This window comes from Parambassis ranga, unplaced genomic scaffold (genome assembly GCF_900634625.1).
Source record: "Parambassis ranga unplaced genomic scaffold, fParRan2.1 scaffold_22_arrow_ctg1, whole genome shotgun sequence".
Lineage (NCBI taxonomy): Eukaryota > Metazoa > Chordata > Actinopteri > Ambassidae > Parambassis > Parambassis ranga.
The window spans coordinates 1,707,735-1,727,484 of record NW_021144778.1 but is presented as its reverse complement, the minus strand read 5'-3'; the positions used below and the strand labels follow the sequence as shown (position 1 = coordinate 1,727,484).

General features: G+C 42.9%; 1 protein-coding gene across 1 annotated transcript in view; it reads right to left on the bottom strand.

Moving 5' to 3' along the window:
• The window catches only part of LOC114430291 (uncharacterized), an 87,530-nt gene that overhangs the window by 54,492 nt on the left and 13,288 nt on the right, over positions 1-19,750 (bottom strand). The window contains exons 7-8 of the mRNA XM_028398598.1: positions 17,504-17,814; positions 16,344-16,459 (exon numbers count right to left, since the gene is read on the bottom strand). Of these exons, the coding sequence (XP_028254399.1) occupies positions 16,344-16,459; positions 17,504-17,814 (427 nt within the window). The remainder of the gene's footprint in view (positions 1-16,343; positions 16,460-17,503; positions 17,815-19,750) is intronic.

The following is a 19,750-nucleotide window of genomic DNA, read 5'->3' as shown; positions in this document are numbered from 1 at the left end:
ATTGGTCTGAGTCGGACGTCATTACGTGGAAATACAACACGGCCCACAATACAATATATGGGAGCAGTAGCTGGAGTTTTTCACCCGGGTTACAATTTTAAGCGAGTGAATGCAGCGATCAGTCCCTGTTTACTACAGAGGACGCTATAAAACATTCAGTCAAACCTGTCCAGACTGTTCCAACTGACTGCATCACATCAATGTTATTCTACTTAAAGAAACAGGAAAAAAACGTAATGATGACAGAACGCTCCTCCTACAGCTGTAAAGCTACAAACATGCTTTCAAAACTAAAGTGTCTAAATGTGATGACACCCTTGCTGTGACTTTGGGACAATCTGACAACATAGTAATTAAAAATGTGCAACGCAGAAAGTAGCCATGCTATACAGCTGAAACTTTGAACATATTTTAAAAGATGTATTTACTTAAATATAGTTAAAACTGTAGTCATAGCGCCACCATGTGGTGAGATATAAAGTGTCAAAAACATCGGACAAAACATTAGTGGACAACTTTAAATAGTGTAAGATTTTTTATTTTGGAATATCTAATAGCGTTTCATTGCTATTGGCTAATAAACTTTTGTGGGCGTGGCCATGTGTACTTAATGTACTATAACTGATGCATACTGTAACATATAGCTGCCAAATTTGGGTCACCTATGTAGGCTAGTACTAAGACTTAGTGTACCAAGTTGCATGCGGTTTGGCCACTGGGGGGCGCTATAGTGAAAACATATGTATTACTCAACATAAATCCATCCTGTTTTTCAAATGCTTCTGTGAAATACCTGATATGACTTCAACAGCACAGCTTTCAGGTGCGAAATGGTCGCCTGTAATAGCTGATATCTGTTACACTGCTAACAGCTCTGCAATCACAGTTTCTTCAGGAACTGCCATTCTAGTTAAATTAAGAGATCAACAGTTTTAACCACCCAAAATTATTATTATTATTATTATTATTATAACGATTATATTATCAAAGGATTTTGAAAACCAACACAGTGCTATGACATAGTAATACTATATTATACTGCACCACTACAGTAATCAAAGTCCATTGAAAGCTATGCTAACTGAAGATAGAGAGGCTCAGAAACAAGTTAAATATTGTCCATTTATTGTTTACAAAGACATCTACAGTGCCCATGTTAGTCAGAATATGTCTATGTGTTTGCGCTGGCTACTGCACCAACAAAAACTCTTATCATAAACACTATGCCAATAACATTCTGACAAAAGTTTATGTGACAAACACACTAGACCACGTGGCCTAATGGATGGAGTGAGGCCACCGCTGTGTGTTTTGGTTGCGTACCGGAGCTCGGCTACGTTAGGAGCGGCTGGATAAACGGCGTTAGTCCGCGCGGGCTCGGTGCTTAGTTCTCAGGGAGGACATTTAAACGCAGCCATTGCGTCATGCTCGGCAGAGAGGCGGACAGGTAAAGCAGCTGCTTGACAATCCAGGTTTTCTTTGCAGTGTAGTTTAATTTAAGATTAAAATATCAGCAAAACCGTAACATTAAGCCGCATATACGCATTGCAAGTTGCAGAGACACCGCGCACGTCTCATTTTAATTCAGCTGCTGCAGCCGACACTTCACGGCAGGTAAAGTGCATTTTAAACTGCCTGAAACATGACAAGTGATCTTTTTCACTTAATATAGTTTTTATTGAGGCCATTTAAAAACGCATATAGCGAACGGACCGCGGTATTAAACTGCTGAGCCCGTCCCGATGTGTTTCTGTTTGTTTTTGTAATTTTACCATGTTAAGAGCGCAGCATTGTGCAGTATTTATGTTAGAAGTTACGCATGGTAATAAAAACACTCTTTTTACACTTTTTTATTGCCGGTATTAAAATGATACCGTCGCTACCTGTGTGCCCCGCCGTATACCTTAATGCCGCCCCACCCTATTTCTGGCTGAGATGGTTCATACATTTAGTAGCATTTAACATTTAAGATGCAGTTATGAGCACAGCATCCTGCTTCTGTTTGTCTTTTTACTAGATTACTTATAGATTACTGTGTGTTGCTCATGCTTGTCATGCAATGAACACAATCCTGATTTATTTTTTGTTTTGCATGTTTTTGACACATATCAGACAGAATGCGAAGACGAAGACGGCTCGATCCAAAGCAGGATGCACAGTTTAATGCTAGTGCTGAAAGGGACAAAGTAGGATTTGACATCAAATTCATCAATGCCTTCAAAGGTAAGTTGAATCCCTTGATTTAATTATGATTAAATACATCAGCTTACTTTTTGTCATCTATTTGTTATGTGTATTAATTAGGTCGTGGCATCTTCACCACGGCTCCATTTGAAAAAGGAGACTTTCTGTTGGAATATCGAGGTGAACTCATAAGCAAGCAAGAATGTGAAAGAAGACAGAGACTTTACCATGACAAGCTGGTGTTCATGTTTGAGTTCCATTTTGATGTGTATTGGTGGTGGTGTGTATTATATTTCGCTTTGTCTAATCAAAACTAAATGACACATTGCTTTTGGTTTAGTGAACACAGAAATAATATTAAATTAAGGATCTAAGCCTCTGTGTTATGACAAGAGTCATATGTTCTGTGTGTGTGAGTGTTCTCCCTCCCCGCCAACAGGGGGGAGCATTCTATTGGTTTTACAGCTGGATGACGTGGAGCTCGAGGATTGGAGGACACAGATGGGCTCTGAATTTAAAAACCCTCCACATCAGCCACCCGATGCTCTTGCCCTCCGCTCCACATCCCGAGAAGACTGCGTTCGATTTGTTGATTATACGTTGGACATTAGATTGTGAATAGTATTTTGTGTAATTTAGGTTTGTCGTTTGATTTTTGCTTTACCTAGAGTAATTGAATTTAAGTTATTACTACATACCAGACACATTCGAGTAGGGGTGAGAAGCCGTTTTTGTTTATTCGTTTTCTCCTGTTTTTGTTAGGAAGTCAGGGAAGTCACCTGTATTTTTGTTTGAATCTCTTTTATTTTGTTCAGGAAAGACAGGAGCTGAGAACCTTAGTTGTTTTGTTTGTTATTTTGGCATTGCTCACCCTGAAGGTTTCTGTTGTCTCGGTTCGTTTATAAATAAATTTATATAAATTCCATTCGTCGTTGATATTTTTCATATACCTTGGGAACTGGAACAGGAGGGAAGAGTCACTTTATGCTACAACTAGGTTTCCCCTAGGCCGGTTGTAACACCCCACTCTCATCCAAGACTTCTACCGCCTCCATCCGGATAAACCAGGTAGTGCGCCAAGAGGCGCACGTTGAGGAGGGGGTACTGTCAGGGTTTGAGCCAGGGCTTTTATTTTGATAGGTTGTTTTCTGTTTGCATTAATTTGAGTTTTACTAGTTACTTCCTGTTTTATTTTGGTACTTGTCTTTTCCCTTGTGTTTCAGGTCTGGTGACTTCCCCTTCCTCATGTGTGCTCCCTTCCCCCTCCTGTGATTACCTGCTCCGCCCTAATGTGCTTCACCTGTGTCCTATTGTCTTCCCGCCCTCCTGTGTATAAAGTCTGTGTGTTTCCTCCCTCTTGTTGCCAGTTCGTTTTGTGAGTATTCCTAGCGACACAGCCGTCCAAGTTGCCTTTCCGCGCTTGTGATTTTCCCTTCGAGTTCTTCAGTGAGTTTTGTATTTCCCCGTGAGTGACCTGTTTCTGGATCTGACTACTGTTTTTGCCTTTGCCCTTTTTGATACCTTTGCCTCGCGGACTGAACTCTTGTGTACCGACCATTGCCTGCATTAAAACTGTGATTTGCCTTATACTCCCGGCTCCGCTGCATCTGTGTCCTCCATTTTGTATCGGCCCTGACAAAAGTATAGTTCACGTGAGGAGCAATATTATGGTTATTATATCAAACGGTCATTCTGCCTGTTGTCATTTTGTTGTAGGAGGAGCAGAGAGAAACAGAAGAAAACCTGACAACTGATAACAGAGGAGATGAGGCTGGAGAGGGAGAGAGAGAGAGGGAGGGAGGGAGGGAGAGAGAGAGGAGAGAGCAAGAGGGAGAGAGAGAGAGAGGGAGAGACAGGAGAGAGAGAGAGAGAGGGAGGGAGAGAGAGAGAGAGAGAGGAGGGAGAGAGTGAGAGAGAGAGAGAGGGAGAGACAGGAGAGAGAGGGAGAGAGAGAGAGAGGGAGAGACAGGAGAGAGAGGGAGAGAGGAGGGAGAGAGAGGAGAGAGCAAGAGGGAGAGAGAGAGAGAGGGAGGGAGAGACGGGAGAGAGAGCAAGAGGGAGAGAGAGAGAGAGAGAAAGGGAGGGAGAGAGGGAGAGGGGAGAGAGAGAGAGAGAGAAGAGAGCAAGAGGGAGAGAGAGGAGAGGGAGAGGAGAGAGAGAGGGAGAGAGGAGAGAGCAAGAGGGAGAGAGAGTGAGAGGGAGGGAGAGACAGGAGAGGGAGAGAGGGAGAGAGAGAGAGGAGAGAGAGGGAGGGAGGGAGGGAGGGAGAGAGAGAGAGGGGGAGAGGGAGAGAGAGAAAGGGAGGGAGAGAGGGAGAGGGGAGAGAGAGAGAGGGAGAGAGAGAGAAGAGAGCAAGAGGGAGAGAGAGTGAGAGGGAGGGAGAGACAGGAGAGGGAGAGAGGGAGAGAGAGAGAGGAGAGAGAGGGAGGGAGGGAGAGAGAGGAGAGAGCAAGAGGGAGAGAGAGAGGGAGGGAGAGACAGGAGAGAGAGAGAGGGAGAGAGAGACAGGAGAGAGGAGAGAGAGGGAGAGAGAGAGAGAGAGGAGAGAGAGGGAGGGAGAGAGAGAGAGAGGGAGGGAGAGACAGGAGAGAGAGAGAGGGAGAGAGAGAGAGAGAGGGAGAGAGAGAGAGGGAGGGAGAGACAGGAGAGAGGAGAGAGAGGGAGGGAGAGAGCGAGAGGGAGAGAGAGAGCGAGAGGGAGAGAGAGAGGGGGGGAGAGGAGAGAGAGGGAGGGAGAGAGGAGAGAGCAAGAGGGAGAGAGAGAGAGGGAGGGAGAGACAGGAGAGAGGGAGGGAGAGAGGGGGGAAGAGAGAGAGAGAGGGAGAGAGCGAGGGGGGAGAGAGAGAGGGAGGGAGAGACAGGAGAGAGGGAGAGGAGAGAGAGTGAGAGGGAGAGAGAGAAAGGGAGGGAGAGAGGGAGAGAGAGAAAGGGAGGGAGAGAGAGATAGAGAGGGAGGGAGAAGGGGGGAGAGAGACAAGTTATTGTACAAGTTGGGAGGCTCAGGCATTATTTTATATCTGTCATGTCAAAGTTGATCCAAAATATTGAGTTGGAGTTATTAGTGTTTGTATTGCAGCAGTTTTAAATGGTGTTTTCCACTTAGGTCCATTAACTCCTATTATAATACTACATTTTAATATCAGAGCCATAACAACATGGAATCATGCATTTCTTAATGTAAGGGTTTCATTTGTGAGGACATGTCAAAGTTCATGATCATAAATTCAGCTTCACATTCTTCATTTCACTGCTTCTAAGACAAAAACATGTTCTGACCTGAAATCACAGTCAGTGATTCAAATGAAAGTGAAACATCATCAACATTTAAAGCACAAAGTTGAAGCTGCTGTCACTTCCACACACTCTGCTTCTACACACAGCACAGACTCACTGAGGAACCAGGATCCAACCAGAACCCAGCATGTAGAGGCTGAGTGAATGTGGTGCTGAAGGTGTGGAGGTGGATCAGTGTGTCAGAGGAGACTCTGTAGAAGGACAGAGTGCCAGCAGGACAGTCCACATACACTGCTGCTCTGTGAGAGACAGAGGAGGAGGAGATGGATGTTCTTCTGTTATTGTGACAGACATAGTAACCAGAAAGATCAGAGCAGAACAGACTCCAGGACTGATTGTTTCCTCCAAACACGCAGTCAGCACTGTCTCCTTTCCTTCTGATTCTTCTGTAACTCACTGATATATTAACCCCTCCTCTCCTCTCGACCTCCCAGTAACAGCGACCAGTCAGAACATTTCTACACAGCAGCTGAGGACACCTGTCAAATCTGTCTGGATGATCAGGATATGGCTGCTCCTCTCTCACACGTGTCACCTTCCTGTTGTTGTCAGACAGTTTGAGCTTTGTGTGCACTGAGTTTGTGTCGACTTCAAGTTGACAGAAATCTGATGGAGAGAAAAAGACACAGCTGCAGTTTATCATCTGACACATCTGATGGCTTCATTCTGTCTTTACTGACTGATGTGTTGTTCATTCATACAAAGTTTATCATCAGACTTTTTGTCACTAATGTTTGAATGAACAAACACACAACTATCAGCTTTGTGTTCAAACACAAACTGGATATTTGCAGCAATGTGAGTAAAGACAGACGACACATTTAGAACATGAGAAGAACAGCAGCATCAACTGTATCATTGGATAAAGAGCATCATCCAAAAGCTCCTTCATCAGAGTCTGGAGGAGGATCTGGACTGAAAGACCAGACTCAGACCTCCTGATCTATCCTGATATTGTTCCACTGTTACTATTGTAAATACTTATTCCGCTTCTGTATTATTCTCCTTCTTCTGGACACATTTTCAGCAGAACTAGTCCCACAGCTTTAATGTGAGCGACCTGAAACTTTCACAGGACGTCCGGCTGTACCGGGACACCTGTGCTGTGACTTTTCTTTCCGTTCCGACGTACGGTTTTCACGTAAATTGCAAAAAACCAGTGGGCGAACGACATAGACGGTGAATGGGGAGAGAGAGAGAAAAAGGCAAGTCACAAAACCAGGAAGCCGAAAACTGAGGGAGCCGTTTCCATGGTAACCGTAACAGCAGCATCAACTGTATCATTGGATAAAGAGCATCATCCAAAAGCTCCATACAGGAACATACACAACTACACTCAGACACACACACACTCACACACACACACACACACACTGATTTTCAAAATAAAAGCCTCCAAATCATTACACACCTTACTAGGCCTGGTAAACTACACACAAGTCACCCAGAAATATGCAGACACACACTATACACACCTGCCAACACACAGACACACAAACATGGATTTTCAAAATAAAAGACCCTGCACAATAACAGGATATGGCTGACGTGTAGATTTTCAAAATAAAACACTTAAACATGTTTTAACATGCATTAGGGAGTGCCCCCCCCCCCACACACACACACACACACACACACTTACACAGACACACACTGATTTTCAAAATAAAAGCCTCTAATTCATTACACAGCTAACTAGCGCTAGCCACCCCTACAAATTGTACATCAAATCGACCGGCTCGGTCAGGACTACTACCCTCTGAGGTTTGGTAGCGATCGGATAAACGGTGTTTGAAAAAATCCCGAAAAACTGCGATCGACCCTCCCCACAGGCATCAAATCACTGTCAAACTCTGAAGGCATGGCGTTTCGGCATGCTTTCACATGCTTTTTTGACAGGCAAGCCACTTAAGCTGACCTAACCCCTCTCATAGGAAATAATGGGAAACTGGTGAGATCCCTGACAAAACCCAGCTAACTTTGGAAGCCTATCAGTCTGGCATGCCTCTACACAGAATATTCATTTCAACTGCAAACTGCTGCTTTTACCAAAGTTTTACCAAAGTCTTTTACCAAACTTCATAAAATAGCAGCCAAAGTCACATCCACATCTTTAGGATTCCTCCATTCAGAATGAATGGAGAAGCTTGGGGCCTATTAAACCTTATATAAAACCAATCAGAAACACTGTAAAAGCATGAAATGTCATCAGTGGCATCTTTCACATCTGCCGGTGATCAGGAATGAGGTTTGGTGGTATATAATGGGGCGGACCGGCAGCAGAGTGTGGGTGAGCGCGCATTGGCCCACTCAAAATTTCTTGTGACATTTTCTAGGTTATATATACAATAGTTATTTCTATTTTCTTTCCTGTTTGGTTCTTCTGTCCTTATGTTCCTTTCTTTGGTTGGGATTGTTGGTGCATTATCATTGAGGGTTCTTCCTGTAGAACAGACCAAAAGTCCAGTTCATATGTTCACTGGGCCGAAGCCTCTGTCATAAAATCAATAATGTCATAATATGCCACCAGTACTGTTGTCCACAGGATGAAATCACACCTTTAAAAATGATTATTATTTATATATATTTAACATTTCACCACAAGATGGCAGCAAACATGGTCAAACTCTCACCACCCTGTTTGCCAGTGATCTGTGTTTTTTTACTGTGTGAACCCCTCACTACACACTTTATACTCCTTTCTCTCCTGTTCAAACACTGTCAGAGTTCAAACCTTCATAAAAATAAGTCCAGTGTTCAGTGTTACAGAATGAAACCAAAGCACAAAGCAAAATAAAAGGAAATATAATAACTGAAGATTAAACAATGGTTTGTGAAATGGAAGTTGTGGCGGCTGCACTAAAATGAATGATAAGTTAATGTGGTCTGTTCAGAGCTGTCAGTAAAAGCTTGTTTAACTGGTTTCGGCTGTCCCGCCTAACAAACGAAGAGATTGCTTCCAAAACGCTATAAATCCAGAAAAAAGTGTTTTCTTTCCAAAAAGGGTTTATATGAAACTTCTAGTTTTCATATAAACCCTCCGCCATGACAGTTGGAAAGCTGCCCCGTGATTGGTTGAATGGAAATGCTGCATTGTGCTGAAAATCAGGGCGTTTGTAGCAGATTGGGAAAAAAGGGAAGAAGCGGTGCAGGGAAACATGGCGGATAACGTGTTTTGTTACTAATTGATTACAAACTTTAAACAGAGACCCCGTGTGAAACTTATTTTGGTGGTAACTCGTTTTCTTAAACAGTGGCGTTTCTCGCCCTAACCCTAACCCTAATAATGCTGCTCACAGCTCAGTGTCTCAGTGTCTCCACTCTTCAGTCCATCAGTCCAGTCTGACCCTTTGGATGAGATTCTTTGTGTCTGAGTCCTGCCTGCTTTTGGACTGTGGAGCTGTTTCTTCCTGTGTTTGGACCTTTTCAACCCTTTGTGGTCTCTTATTGGATTTTGTCTTTTGTCTGCTTTGGTTGTCTCTGTTATGTCCCAGGCTGAGGGGAAACCCACACACAGCATGTCTGCAGCTCCCCACTCGTCCCCACTCTCAGATCGGCAGCTACACAGGCTGGTTTCAGTGTTAGGCTGCAGTTCATGAACTCAGAGCTGAGCAGTGCCCAAACAAACACAGAGACACTACAACACACTAAAGCTCCCTAACAAGAGAAAAAAGGAAAACCAATGACAAAGCTGGAACCTAAAACTCCTGCTGGGGAGTAATAAACTCCAGTAAACACCAAAGAAATCCAACCGCCGAGGCTGCGCTACAACAGCTCTGATGGACTGATAGAACACTGACTCATGCACAATAACATGAGGAAAGACTGAGTCAAACTTACACTTCCTCAGCCCAGGTTTTAACCTCTGCTCTCCACCATGCTCCACCCTGCAGGAAGAAACACAGTCAGAATGATTTTCTAACCAACATGAGTCCAAACTGCTGATCAACATGAAGCAGAGTTCCTCAGTTTGTCAGAGACACACAAACAGACTGAAACTCATCTGTGTCGACTCCAGAAGAGTCTCTCCTGATCTGCTCTGTGTTTATTCAGGTCCTCCATTCTGTGAAATATTGCTCTCTGTCAGTGCTTTACTGTAAAATCCTCTTCATGCAGCAACAGTGTAGGTTTGATCTCAGCATTGTGCATTTATCCAAAGCAGCAAACAAGCCACACTGTCTCTGACTGTCTGTTCCTTACACTCTATATGCAAACACAAGCCTGGTTCACATGTGTCATGGATGGAAGAGTTTCTGACACACTTCAAATAAATACATTCACTCATGTCTGTGTGTAGTTTTTACAGTGATAATATTGTAGTGTCTCCCTGCTCTCTGTCTCTGACTGAAGGAACTCCTCCTTCTACCATTGTGTTGTTGTCTCCTCTGAAGCTTCACATATGGATTGTTTCAGGAACATTTGTTTGTGGAAATAATTCAGTGGTTCTTACAGCTGAGGACATTAATAAGTAGGGCATCATTTAGTATTTGATCTGCACTAAGTGTGACTGAAAATCAGTCTGTATGTATTTTGACATGAAGAACGTGTATAAAGAAAAGTGAAGTTAACATGATGGACACTTAATGATGGAGGAAGATGAACATCAGGGATCAGTGATTATTTCTTCTCTGCAGTTTCAGTCCATCCATCAACAGCTGTGGATATATGAGCTAAACTGACAGACTGAGGAGGACTCATGCTCTGTGGTCTCTGTGTACCTGAGAGTCTTCAGACTACAATCTGGACTGTTGAGTAAAGCAGACAGCAGCTCCACTCCTGAGTCTCCTGGATGATTGTAGCTCAGGTCCAGCTCTCTCAGATAGGAGGGGTTGGAGGTCAGAGCCGAGGCCAGAGAAGCACAGCCCTCCTGTGTGATCAGACAACCTGACAGACTGGAGGAACAAAACATGTCATGAACTCAAGAAGAAAGAAGGAAAATCCAACAGATCTTCAACATGAACATGAAGCAGAATTTAACTGATGATCAACAAGCTGGATCCTGACCTGAGAGTCTCCAGTCTGCAGTCTGGACCCCCTAATCCGTGAGACAGCTGCTTCACTCCTGAATCCTGCAGGTCATTGTTATCCAGGTCCAGCTCTCTCAGACTAGAGGACTGGGAGCTGAGGACTGAGGACAGAGCTTCACAGCTTCTCTCTGAGAGGTTACAGCTGCTCAGTCTGAAAGAAATGCAAATTAGTTGTTATTGATGAATGAATGGAAATTTGTTGTGAATAATGACAATAAAGATCTTTTTACTTGTGTAGAATTCAGTGCACATTAGTGTCTGAAAGCCTCCACATGTCAACACATGAACTGCATGTAGAAAAGCTTCAAACATAATGTTAAGGTATGCATTTAAATGATCAACAACCAGATCCTGACCTCAGTGATTCCAGACCACAGTCAGCACTCTCCAGTCCATCACAAAGAAGCTTCACTCCTGAATCCTGCAGGTCATTATTATCCAGATCCAGCTCTCTCAGACTAGAGGACTGGGAGCTGAGGACTGAGGACAGAGCTTCACAGCTTCTCTCTGAGAGGTTACAGCTGCTCAGCCTGAAAGAAATGAAATGTGTACATTTAACAATACTGAATAATTGTAAGAAGTAGAGCAGTGCAATGAAAAAAACAATTCTACAACATGAAAGGACACTATTGTCTAAGCTTAGTAATGTCAGTGGTTATAATTTGTGAATTATGTTTGTACATTTTTTATTATTAATCATCTGTCATTTCTATGGCAGAGAACAGGAATCAGCCAATCAGAAAAAAATGTATTGTTGCCAGGTGAGGTCTGAGATTCAGCTGCAAGCACACGGTGCTGCAGACGTTATGGCATATAGGGCAGGCCAGGAGTGAGAGACAGGGAGTGGGTTTCCTTCTATATTGATCCTCCCTTTGTGTTTCAGTCACTTCATGTGAACTGATTGTGTGCTGATCAACACAAGCAGACACATCAGCACAGATTCATGTGATCTAAGTTACCTGTTGTGCAGCTTTTTTTGGAGGCTTTGGGTAATCTGTTTCTAATCTGTTTAATCTGATCTGTTCTGTGAAGTCTCTAAAACCTGACAGTGCAGCTGATGGCCTCATTGGGAATACAGTGAAACAGAAATGTGGTTTTTGTGGTTAAAGTCATGGTGGCACAGAGGTAGACAGTAACAGATGTAAACATTTTGTTCTAATAACCTGTTAGTGTAGTGCCACCATGAGGCTGACAGAACTGTTTCATTTTCAGTTGGTTTTATATTTGTCATCATGGCTTAAAATAAATAAGGAGTTATTGAATCTCTCAGTAATAGTTGTTGAGTTAACCCTTTACTTCTGTCAGTATAATAGCTGTTGAAATCCACCAGAATGCAGGAAATGGCTTCTACTTCATCCAAAATGTTCTGGGGGAGGTAACTCTGATACTTTTCCACATTAAAACCATACAGCCTGTCCTTATTAGCTTTAGATATGATTCCAGCCTCAGACCTTTATGGTGTATTTCCAGGCTATTCTTTAAGGTCAGTGACTTCATATTGTTCATCTTCAGCAGTTTCTGTTTCATAACTTCCTAATGTTCAAAGGTTTTCTACTTTTCACAATAAAACAGCTTCATCTATTCAAAGTGTTTCAGCAACTTAAATTCAGACTGCAGATTCTCCAGCAATTCAGAGCAATCCTTCACATCATTCAGAGCAATGCTTCAGCTGCAGCAACCAAACTCACATTTTCTGCAGGAAATGCTTTCTAGTTAACTTTGTGTTCATAGTGTGTCAATTCATATTTTCCTCTTGTTTAATGAGTTGCAGTTTAATGTTATAGATGTACTTGCACAATCCATCATCATTTAATCTCTTGAGTGAAGCCTACATCTAGAAGGTTTCATTCCTAAATGTGTTTTGTTTGTAACCCAGTTTAAAATCCCCACATGTTTTAATGAGTGTTGATCATTTCAGTTCAAGTTTAAGTGTGTAAGCATTTAAAATGTGATTTAAAAGGGTAAAAAAGTGTTACATGTTTGTTGTGTTATGTTAAAGAATGTTGCTGAAAGATGTCCCACCAGCATAGATGGGGTTAATAACAAGTGACAGGACCGTGAGCACAGTGTGACACAGACTAGGAGAGGTGTGTCGGAGAAACATGTGTAACACAGAGATTTTCTGTCTTCATTTCTAAGTTAGCAGTGCACAAAACGGTGTGTAACTTGTGTCTTAAGGTTGTTGACAGGACAATCTGTGAGAAGAAGTCTAGCAGCATACTGAGAGGCGGGAAGACTTTCAGCACGAAGTTCAGACGGTTTATGTTTGGTGCTAATGCTAAAGCTAGCTGTTAGCCACCTGGAAGAATAGATTCAAGTCAGTTGATGACAAGTGAAGGGACTTTTTCTAGCTCTAGTTGGACTCACTCAGTCGACTGTTTGAGGAGCTCATCTGCTGTTTTCCACCTGAGGACAGAGAAGAGACACGGACGGAGGTTGGAGCCACTAGGACTTGGGAGTTTCTTCCGGCAAGAAGAGAGGATAGAGACAGTAGACAGAGTCTGTGGTGAGATGCTGATGCTGAGCCTGCTCCTGTGACTGTTGGAGGACGGGACTGGAACACCTCAGGTGCTTGTTTTATTTTGCTCACAGAGTGAAGCGGCCATTAAGTTTTGGGCGTCCACGAACACAAGCACCGCATCAGGCCTGCTGCGGTATATGTCAGTCTGTAATCATTTAAGTTGCTGCTTTATAGAGTGTATTAAGGTGTGGGGGCACAACTTTTGTTTAAGTGACCTTGAGGTTGGTAAACTGAGTTTCTGAATTCATTAGAGGGTTAAGAAAAAAGGTTATATTGTGTTTTTGCCTCCAAACAGCTGGAGTGTTTTTCTTTAAAAAAGTGACATTTGATGTTTAAGGCTCCAAAACAATATTCTAATTTTATTTTCATGTTCTTAGTTCACCAGCATTAACCTTTTCTTAAATAACTGAGAATTATTTTTTCTAAAACCTTGTGTTGTGTTACTTATTACTCACCTGAGAAAGGGCAGGGATTCAATTGCAGAGACATATGCAGACGTAGTTAAGATCTTCATTAAAAATATAATTTAAAGATGGCCATTTGATTGATGGGTCAAACACTGCACTTGTGTGTATTAAAGGGACATCCAAGATAATAATTAAACTGAGTTAATCAGGGTTAAGAAACATTGGATAAATACTTTAAAAGAACCTAAAAGCCTGCCCTCATCTGTAATGTGGTGAGAGTTGCTCCTCTGGCACTTCCTGTGTTTTTCATTTCTTGCTCGTTTCCTTGTTTTTGTTCTTTCCAGGCGCGATGGTCCAGCTGGGTGGAGTCGTGGCTTCTTCTCACCTGGGTTCCGTTTCCCGTCATTCCACCGGCTACTTAAGCGCCGCCTCCCTTCTCCTCGGCGCCAGTTCTTCACTGCTATTTTCGTACTAAGCACCCAGCCACCTTTCTGTCCGTTCTAAGTGACCAGTGACTTACCTTGTTTTTTGCCTAGGCGTCCAGCCACGCCACCCGGTTGTTTCTCGCCCTGGACCTGAGTTGTGCTTCGCCCTCGTGGTTGTTTTTCGTTCCTCCTTCAAGTTACCTCGTAGTTCGCCCTTGTGGTTGTTTTTGGTTATATTTTGGACTCAGCTCAGTTTTCGCCTCAGTGGTAGTTTTTTGTTTTCTCTATTAAAGTGAGTAAATGTACCTGCTTCTGGATCTCCGTCTGTGATCGCACATAACATCATCAATATGACTACAGAGGGGAGCGCTACATGTCGTTGAAGTGTTTTCTATATTCACATATGTTTGTCTGAAATATTTTACACCAGAAAGTTCCAACAATTTTATCTTGGAACTCATTTGTACTAGTTATATCTGCAACTCATGCTGATATACAACTGAAAACAAAACCATGCTGCATCTCAAAGAGCTTCAGTAAACCCAAACCTCCCTCATTGATCAGACAACTTGACAAGAGTAGAGTTACAAAATCATAAACTCAAAAAGCAAGAACTAAACCCCTACAGACATTCAACATCTGGGGTTGGGTGGGTTAGTAATGCATCATCAGTTCAAAACATAAGCAGCAAAATCCAACCGATCAACCAATGAAATGTGAAGACTGGATCAACACCCAGATTTACCCTGACCCGAGGATCTGCAGTCTTGGGACTTCAGAGCTCACCCCACCACAAACTTTACATCACAACACATAAAACTATTGAGACTGACCTCAGAGTCTGCAGTCCACAACTCTCCAGAAAACCACGTAGCTGCTCCACATCCTGCAGGTGGTTCCCACTGAGGTCCAGATATCTCAGCTGGGAGGGGTTAGCCTTCAGAGCTGATCCCAGAGAGCTGATCTCTGACAAACCACAGCCACACAACCTAATAAAACAATACAAGACATTGATAGAGCCATTGATACCACTGATCATCTAATAATATGGGATAACATTAAAACATACAGATTACTGTTACTGGGAGGGAAGAAAATAATAATTATTCACTGAATTACTGAGCAACATTTGAACATATGAGTAGATCTGATTTGTCATCAGAGCAACAGTGACTGAAGATACACATGTCTGTGGTCCTTTTCTGTCTGTCAGTCCTGACAGATGATTTAAAAACTGGACCTCAGCCTAATAATAACATTAACTGACCTAAGAACCTGCAGTATGCAGTGAGGACTGTCCAGTCCAGCACATAGCTGCTTCAGTCCTGAATCCTCCAGCCTGTTCCGGTTCATGTCGAGCTCTGTCAGATGGGAGGGGTCGGACTTCAGAGCTGAGGCCACAACTTCACAGTGAGTCTCTGAGAGTTTACAGTCAGAAAGTCTGTGATGACAGAAATATCAGAACATGATGAAAGGGACACTTTAAGTAGTAGTGATCTCATTTGATCTGACTGTTTGACATGTAACAATAGTTCTGATCATTCTCATCGTCTCATTTTGACAGTGTATTTCACTTTATTCCTCCGTTGTAGGTTCTTCCAGCTGATATTGCTGAAAGATAAATTCTTCTCTTTCATGCAGAGACTTTAAAGAGTTATTCTGTTGTGTGACATCCTGATTGAACTGTTTGTGTAATGGTATGTGTCTGCATGTTTGCATACCATGATGTTGTGCTGCAGTTTTTGCAGTCTTTGTATCTATGTAGTTTGTGCAGCTCTTTGGCCACATGCAGCTGTTTTAACTACAAATAAAGACACATTTATTGTCCATTCATTTAACAGCTTCAAACAGAAACATACAAAACAATGTTTTCACAGTAGAAGAACATCTGAGACAAAAACACAGCTGATGTGATGTGTCAATGAACACAAGGAGCTCTGTTAGAGAGAAACATACAGTGTGAATGTGTCTAAGAACTAAACCAGTAATCTACACTGATTGGTCACATCTGGACTCACCTGAACTTTCTGCAGTTCCTCACAGCTGGAAGCAGTCTCAATCGTCCTTCCGGTGTTGTGTTGTACTTCATCAGGTCTAGCTCATCAAGAACCTCCTCTGACATCTGCAGCATGTAGGCCAGAGCTGAGCAGTGGATCGCAGAGAGTTTCTTCTCTGATCTGGTCTCTGACTGCAGGAACTCTTGGATCTCCTGATGCACTGAGAGGTCGTTCATCTCCATCAGACAGTGGAAGATGTTGATGCTTCTGTCAGGAGACACTGTATGAGTGCGTCTCTGTTTCAGTTTGTTGATGGCTCTCTGGATGGCCTCTGAACTGATCTCTGTCTGACCCAGCAGGTCTCCTAAGAGTCTCTGGTTTGACTGCAGGGAGAGACCATGAAGGAAGCGAACCATCAGGTCCAGGTGGCCAGTTTCACTGTTCAGAGATTTCTCCATGACTCTGTCCAGGATGTCATCCAGAGATAACTGGTTCACGTCATTGTTGCCATCGTCATCATCATCGCTGTCGTCCTCGTCGCTGTCGTCCTCGTCGCTGTCGTCCTCGTCGCTGTCGTCCTCGTCACCCCTCAGGAAGTTCACCAGCTCTTCATCGTCCCCATCAATGAAACAGCGTATGAGGTGGAAAGCAGCCAGAAACTCCTGAACACTCAGATGGATGAAGCAGAACACCTTGTCCTGGTACAGGCCTCTCTCCTCTTTAAAGATCTGTGTGAACACTCCTGAGTACACTGAGGCTGCTCTGATATCGATGCCACACTCTGTCAGGTCTGATTCATAGAAGATCAGGTTTCCTTTCTGCAGCTGATCAAAAGCCAGTTTTCCCAGAGACTGGATCATCTCCCTGCTCTCTGGACTCCACTGTGGATCTGTTTCAGCTCCTCCATCATACTTGATCTTCTTAACTTTGGTCTGAACCACTAGGAAGCGGATGTACATCTCAGTCAGGGTCTTGGGCAGCTGTCCTCCCTCTCTGGTTTCCAACATGTCCTCCAGAACTGTAGCAGTGATCCAGCTGAAGACTGGGATGTGGCACATGATGTGGAGGCTTCGTGATGTCTTGATGTGGGAGATGATCCTGCTGGCCTGCTCCTCCTCTCTGAACCTCTTCCTGAAGTACTCCTCCTTCTGTGGGTCAGTGAACCCTCTGACCTCTGTCACCACGTCCACACAGTCAGGAGGGATCTGATTGGCTGCTGCAGGTCTTGTGGTTATCCATATGCGAGCAGAGCGCAGCAGTTTTCCATTGATGAGGTTTTTCACCAAGATATCGGTGGTGGTGGACTTAGTTACATCAACAGAGTGACTATCGTCAACATGAAGGTCCAGATGAAGGCGGCTCTCATCCAGTCCATCAAACACAAACAGAAGCTTGAATTCACTCTTGTCGTAGTTGCTGTTTCCTGATGATTCTAAAGCAGTAAAGATGCAATTAAGAGCCTCCTCTTTGATGCCCTTAGCCTCTGGGATACATTTATGAATGAGGTTTGCCAAACTGAACTGTTTTCCCATCAGTGGATTCAGCTGGCGGAAGTAGAAGGGGAAAATGAGATGCACATCTTGATTGGCTGTTCCTTCAGCCCAGTCCAGCATAAACTTTTGCACCAGGAAGGTCTTTCCAATTCCTGCGATTCCGTTGGTCAGCACTCTTTTTACAGGTATGTATTCTCCAGAAGGATGTTGGAACATGTCTCTGGGTTTGACAGATGTCTCAGTGTCTCTGGGCCTCCAGACTTTCTGGATCTGTTGGACCTCATGCTGTGTGTTGATGTGTATGTCACGGCCGGCTGTGATGTACAGCTCTGTGTAGATATCAACCAGACGCTTTTTATCTTTTGCCCAGCCTTCTCGTGTATACAGAATCTTGCCCTTGAAGTTTGATTGAAGAATTCTTTGGTAATCTGTGATGTGGCGTGGCTCTGGTACTGGAACCATCCCATCTGTCAAAGACAGGGAGTAGGTTAGTGTGTGTACACATACAGACATTGAGCATTAACTTTTAGAGGCAGCCCAGTCTGTTCCTACAAAGCAATACAGATCCATCATTGTCCAAAACACGTCTCTGATGCAGATGATTCAACATGGCCGACACAAAAGTGCCACACTGTTCTCATGCGAAAGTGTTAAAGCTACAGAACATCTCATCAGTGTGAATCAGGTTCCTCAGTCTCACTCCTCCTTTCATGACAGATTAGTGCCCCCTGCAGCGCTGGTCCAGTTCATCTTTAATTGATCATGCTGTGTTCAACTAAACAGGCATTTATTACACTAACACAACTAAACAGTTCTTATTTCTACACTGAAATAAATGTTAATTAGTTCTTAAAACAAGGACTTGAATTGTGCCATTAGTATGAGAATTAATATGTAAATATTTGTTTCCAAATGTATTTCTGTAAATTATTTATTGTGATACTATATTTGAAAGATGTCAGCGTGACAGTGTTCAGGGTGTGGTTGTGTTGTTACTCAGTTGCATTCCCTGTTAGTTTGTATCACTTATCAGTTAGTTATGAGTTATTGATCTGCACCATCAGTGAGGAGGGCTGTTAGTGTGTATGTGTCAGTGGTGGAACCTACCTAAGTATTTGTACTTCGTTACTGTGCTTAAGTAAAAATAATAGTGCACACTTTATACTTTTACTCCACTACATTTTGCAAAAATAAAATGTACACATGACAAATTGTGATTAACTGCGTTTAATGCTATGAAATTCTTAGATATAAATAATAAAAAATAAATGTGCATCGTTTGCATCTAAGTAATATATTGAACTCATATTTAAAGAATCTCAAACTGATAAAAGTATCAATGTAGCTAATATATTTCACTATGTAACTGATTGATCTATTACTATATATTGATATATAGTCATCTCCCTGAACACACCTGGTCCCACCAAGCGATTCACAACCCGATCCAATCACATGACTCGACTGCTTCAAACGTCACTGAAGTGGTTCAAACGTCACTAGTCACGTGACAGTGGTTCCAAACAATTGCTTCATGAGCTTCCGCATGTGTCGGAGCCTCGGGTGTCAGAGGACCGTCCTTACCTGTCTCTACTCCACTACAAATGTGAAGTCTGTAGTTAAATGTACATTTATGAATACCAAACAGGAGAGTATTGGTTGTCTCCAGGAGTGTGGTGGTTTAGAGCGGCAAGGTGAGTTCCAGTTAAAGAACTAGGATGCACATGTCCTGTTAAAGGCTGATTTGTTTTACTGTGGTCTGTAATAACAACAAAGGAAAAACAGAATTCAATAAACTAAATTGCAAGTAACTGTATTCAGCACTCAAATATGTAACACAAATCATGAACCGTAAACGAATCCTCTCACACGAAGCTCACGTATCCCGCATATTAGCTTGTTAGCTATTAGCTTACCAACATAGTAACACAAGATAGCATTAACTAATGCATAACTAAAACTACACAATAATAGCACAAGACGGCCGTTTATAACGCCATTTATCTCACCTTCTGGCATCTACGCACAGCAATAAACCAGGGAGACACACGGTGATTAGGAACTTCTAATCATCCCCTGGAGACACACTCAGAACACGGACCTGTTCTCCGACATGGGTGTGATGCGTTCAATGACGTCAGAGCTGCTATGGTGCGTTCATGAACGTCAGACATGTAAAACTTAAACTTACAAGGAAACAAACTAATACTGAAAGAAACTCAGTAAATAAGGTAATAACAGTCACACTTTCTAACAAACAACAACTCACAGTTGTGTTTCTTACAGTCCGATAGCAACCGATTAGTTCGCAGTTTCTCTTTAAAACGCAGAATATGAACCATCTGAAGCTATAAAACATAAAAACATCAGCCAATCCTCCGGGTGGACCCTGTAGGAGTATTG